This window comes from Canis lupus, chromosome X, assembly GCF_048164855.1.
Source record: "Canis lupus baileyi chromosome X, mCanLup2.hap1, whole genome shotgun sequence".
Lineage (NCBI taxonomy): Eukaryota > Metazoa > Chordata > Mammalia > Carnivora > Canidae > Canis > Canis lupus.
Window position 1 is genome coordinate 116,849,455 of NC_132876.1, and position 4,521 is coordinate 116,853,975.

The 4,521-nt window shown below is 39.0% G+C and overlaps 1 protein-coding gene across 1 annotated transcript; it reads right to left on the minus strand.

Moving 5' to 3' along the window:
• Positions 1-3,671: 3,671 nt before the first annotated feature.
• On the minus strand, positions 3,672-3,962 carry LOC140628075 (large ribosomal subunit protein eL39-like). Its single transcript, XM_072816921.1, has one exon. It carries the CDS (start codon positions 3,950-3,952, stop codon positions 3,797-3,799), a length of 156 nt encoding a protein of 51 aa, XP_072673022.1. The 5' UTR covers positions 3,953-3,962; the 3' UTR covers positions 3,672-3,796.
• Positions 3,963-4,521: the final 559 nt, after the last annotated feature.

A 4,521-nucleotide genomic window follows, 5' to 3' on the forward strand; every position in this document is an offset into this window, starting at 1 on the left:
ATACATACATACTTAGGATAGAATTTAATTTATAAATTAGGCCCAGAAAGAAATGAACAATAACTAATAATAAAATAGAACAGTAATAACAATATACTATAATAAAAGCTATGCAAATGTGATCTCTCTCCTCAAAATATCATATTGTGCTGTCCTCACCCTTCTTGTGATGATGAGATGACACAATGCCTGCATAATGAGATGATGTGAGACTAATGACATGGGCACTGTGATGGAGAGCTGGGCTACTACTGACCTTCTGACGATATGTCAGAAAAAGAATCATCTACTTCTGGACTGCAGTTGACCATAGATAACTGAAACCACAAAAGGCAAAACCACGGGTATGAGGGGACTGCTGTGTATAGTCTATAAACATGTGTATACATACACAGACACATGCATCTATGGATGCTTAGCATTTTTTGCTGAGGTGATGTGTGAACAAATAAGTTTGGAGACCACCACTACAGCTCACAAAATCTGTCTACCCTGGACCGTTAGTAGCTGTCTGTGGATTTCTAGGACCCCAGAACTGAGAATTGTGCTTTTTAAACCCGTTCCTCCTGCTATTGCCTAAACTCAATGTCTGTAGTCTTTTATTACCTAAACTACTTGCCTGGAAACTACCTACTTGGTGAAGCCCTTCTCCTTAAAGCAATTAAGTTGTAGACACAAGACATCATAAGGCCAGGCATGTAGTAGTCATTCCTATGCCAAAGCCTTGCACGAATCAGAGCATTTTGATTTGGCTTACTCTATAATCTGGATATCCTTTTAGAAGAATCAAATGTGTGAAAGGAGCTGGTGTATTCCAATCACCACTCATTTTACCAGTTATATAATCTGCCCTGGTTAAGAGAATTATCTTTGGAGAGAGATAACAACCTGGTCTAGTCATATTAGATACATGAACCTCAGCCAATGTCTTAACCTCTCTATGCCTCAGTTTCCATATTCATAAAATGCTGAAAATATTTACCTATTTAATCTTATGGTAAGGATTAATTGGAAAATCTATGGAGTGCACCTTAGTACAATGTCCAGCACAGGAGGACTCCCTAGGCTGTGGCTATCACTGTTGCTATAGTTGTAGTAGTTATCCTTCCTGCGGAGATTGAGTTCTGTATAGCACATCTTCATATGTCCTACATAACTCAAAGAGATGTGCTTTAAAACAAATCAAGTCGCACATTTCCACATTCACGAATAAGAAAACAATACCACTCTAATTGTATTTGCAAGAAAACCAAACAAATCTTTGACTCAGATCTGCACTGCTGTCTTGGCCACTTTGTTTTCACAGTCACTAGATCAATTTTTGAAATGATGACGCTCACCTGAATTTTTCAAAAATGAAGATGAAATGGAAGGGCGGGGTTTAGAATCTTGCATTTTATTTTCCATTCTCTGGGTAGAGTTGGGTCATTAAGCCACTTATTTTTTTTTCTTGGTCTCTTTTCCATCCACCTAGAAGATAAATGATATCTGGTTTTGACTATCTTCTGTGTACAAAATGTGTTATACATTTTTAAAGAACAACATAATCCACTCAGTTTTATTCATCGCAAGAATTCGTCTCCTGAAAATGTCACAAATAGCTGTTCTTCTGACTTTTCTATCTCTACCACCCTCAATTTAAATAATGATTAATTTTATGAAACTACTCGTTACAATGAATTATAAAACCTCATTCACATTTTTCTGCACAGGAACAAACATTTACTAGAGAAAAATCCATTTTACTACCCAAGAAAATACTCACATTTTACTATAAACAGAAATTAAGAATGCTAACAAAATCAAAGCATGGGAAGATCAATGGAAAATGTCCATTAAACTCTTCAATTTTAGAATGTATCTTTGTTCTTAGGGGATTAGCAGATGAGTGGAAGTCTTCAGGGATAAAGGAGGCATCAATTCTCTCAAATATTCCCAGAGCAACAAGAGAATGACAGGATCATTTTGCATATAAAGACAACAGGGCTGGTTGCTTTTGTATTTGTTAAATAACCCCTGGGTCACTCAGGAGAAGCACATGCTTTCCCTAAAGGATACCAAAAGCTTCTAATTGTCCAGTTGTGCATGTAAATCAAAACTGCTGGCCACTTTCCCCTTCCCTTCTACTTACCCTGTTCACACTCTTGGCTGATTCCTGGGGGCTCTTGCATCCTCTAGCTGGCTTCCTCTGTCCTTTCCCCTCTGCTATGTCTGACCACCCTGTTAGCGCTGCCAAGGCAATGCCCTTCAAGGATCCTCTCTTCTTCCTCTCTCATTCCTTCATTCTTGTTAACTTTCTGAGCAGTCTTTGTTTATTTATGGCACATATTCCCAGTAGAAGTTATTTTCACAGACTCATGCAATGTGTGCCACTTGCCAAGGCCGCAGGATGTGTGGGAATCCAGTTTTCCCTCCCTCTGCCTCTGCCTGGCAGCCTATTGTCTCCTCCTGTTAGCACCTGCAGCAAAGTCACAGCCTAAAGTTGTGACAGTACCATGAGATCCAAGGCAACCAACGGCAAGGTCCTAAACATAGAATTATTTCAATGCAAGACCAAAGTATAACCCAAAACTGAGTAACAGGCAAACAAGGAGCATGCTTTAACATATGTCTTTATCAATACTAAACTGACTCAAAGTAATTTCTGGCTGTCATAAGAGTTCTTTCACAAATTATACAAAGAAGGGGCATTGCAAATTAAGACATTGTATGGCTATGTCATAGCCCCTGATAAAATGTATTAAAAGGATACTGAGGGAAGAAAATAATAGAGGAAAGTATTTCTAAGCTGTCTTTGTTAAACACAACACATTAGTTCTAAGTCAGAAGTACTAAACTATAGCCAAAAATTAGCGTTCTTATGTAATGATATATAGTTTACAACTGAATTATGAAATAAGCTGTGTCATCATTCATGTAGTAAGTCAAAAATATTAAGTGAGTCCCCACTACCAACACCAAGGGAAACCTGGGAAGGTCCTATAGACCTGTATAATCACCACCAGGTCGACCAAAGTCTCTTCAAATATCCATGTGATCTAAATTAAGCAGTGTGCTTGCCGTACAAATGCATCTTTGAGACACTTCCCCGAATCATATACCTCCAACCAGGTTGCTACCCTAAACATCTCGGGTTAGTCCTAGTCCTTTATCTATGAAGCAAAAGTCAAGACAAGATTAAATATATGAGCATTTTGTTAATAGAAATACCTATGCAAAGGGAAATAACAGATGGGGTGAGGTAAGATTAAGAGAACTAACAGACCCAGGTTTACTCGGTAGAAGCATCCTAGACCCCCTTAATGTCTAAGGAAGGTTCAACAAAGCTGTCTGGGAGTTCCTGAGCCAAGGTCAACCAACAAAAGAGTTTGCCTCCTGAAAGAGCATGCTTTAGTATTCCCATTCAGTCACTGCTGAGGAGGAGGCCATGGGAGGCAAGAGCCACAGTGGATCCCAGACAGCAGAGGCTAGGTCCCTGGGGCAACTGTTCCCCTGTGTAGGAGGCCTATGAGGTGAATTCTCAAGGACAACACACCACTACTACATAGAAATTCAAAGGTTTATATCTGCAATAAATCTTTTTTTTTTTTTCAGCTGAAAGGTCTCACATTTATTATTGAAACAACCTACTGGTATAGAGGCATAGTAACAGAGAAAAGAATTTCCTTGATAAGATATGTCTATTGGCCAGGTAGGAAGGATGTTTGCATATTGATAGGATAGGAACATGTGATCTCCATGCAGCTTAAATATGTGTGCCAATTATGTTTGCTATTTCATGATGTGCTATGCTTCCTCATAGACCCAGCTTGGTTCTTCTCCAGTGCCTCCTCTTGGAGTTGTACCTGATTTTATTACCAGTTTTCATCTGAATCCACTGGGGAATGGGAAGATTCTGCTTTTGTTTATTGGCCAGGAATCGCTTGATTCTGAAAGTCTTGTGAGAAGACATGGCGAGAACAGTAAACTACACACAACCAGGATGGAGGTGAAAAGCAGAGACTATATCTGCAATAAATCTTGAGCTTGGCATCCAAATTTCCCCTGATCTCCACCTTCGTTTCTGGCACTTCCTTTTTTGACATTTTCACATTAGTCTAAGTAAACCTATGGTCCCCATATGAGCCCTGTAGGTGACCAAAATGCTTTCCCTCATAGTATTCCATCTCTCTATACTCTCCTCAGCTCAAATCCTCTTTTCAAGATCCTACCTACTCCACTGTAATCCTCTTTTCAAGATCCTACCTACTCCATTTCATTCTGAAATGCCAATCTAACATTAAGACCATCTTCAAAACTCTTGCCCACAACCCCATCTGCTCAACCCCTACCCTTGTAGAAAGCTTCCTTCTCACTTTAGATCATCCATAGAACTTTGTATACTCTTCTATTTAGAGTATTAAGCACTTTCTATTTGCTTTAGTTCTTATAAGTTTTATCTCCATAGCAAACCCCAGGAAGGAATGTAAACATTTCAAGTGTGTGTTCCTGTACTATTGTACAAACAGTACATTGGAAAAA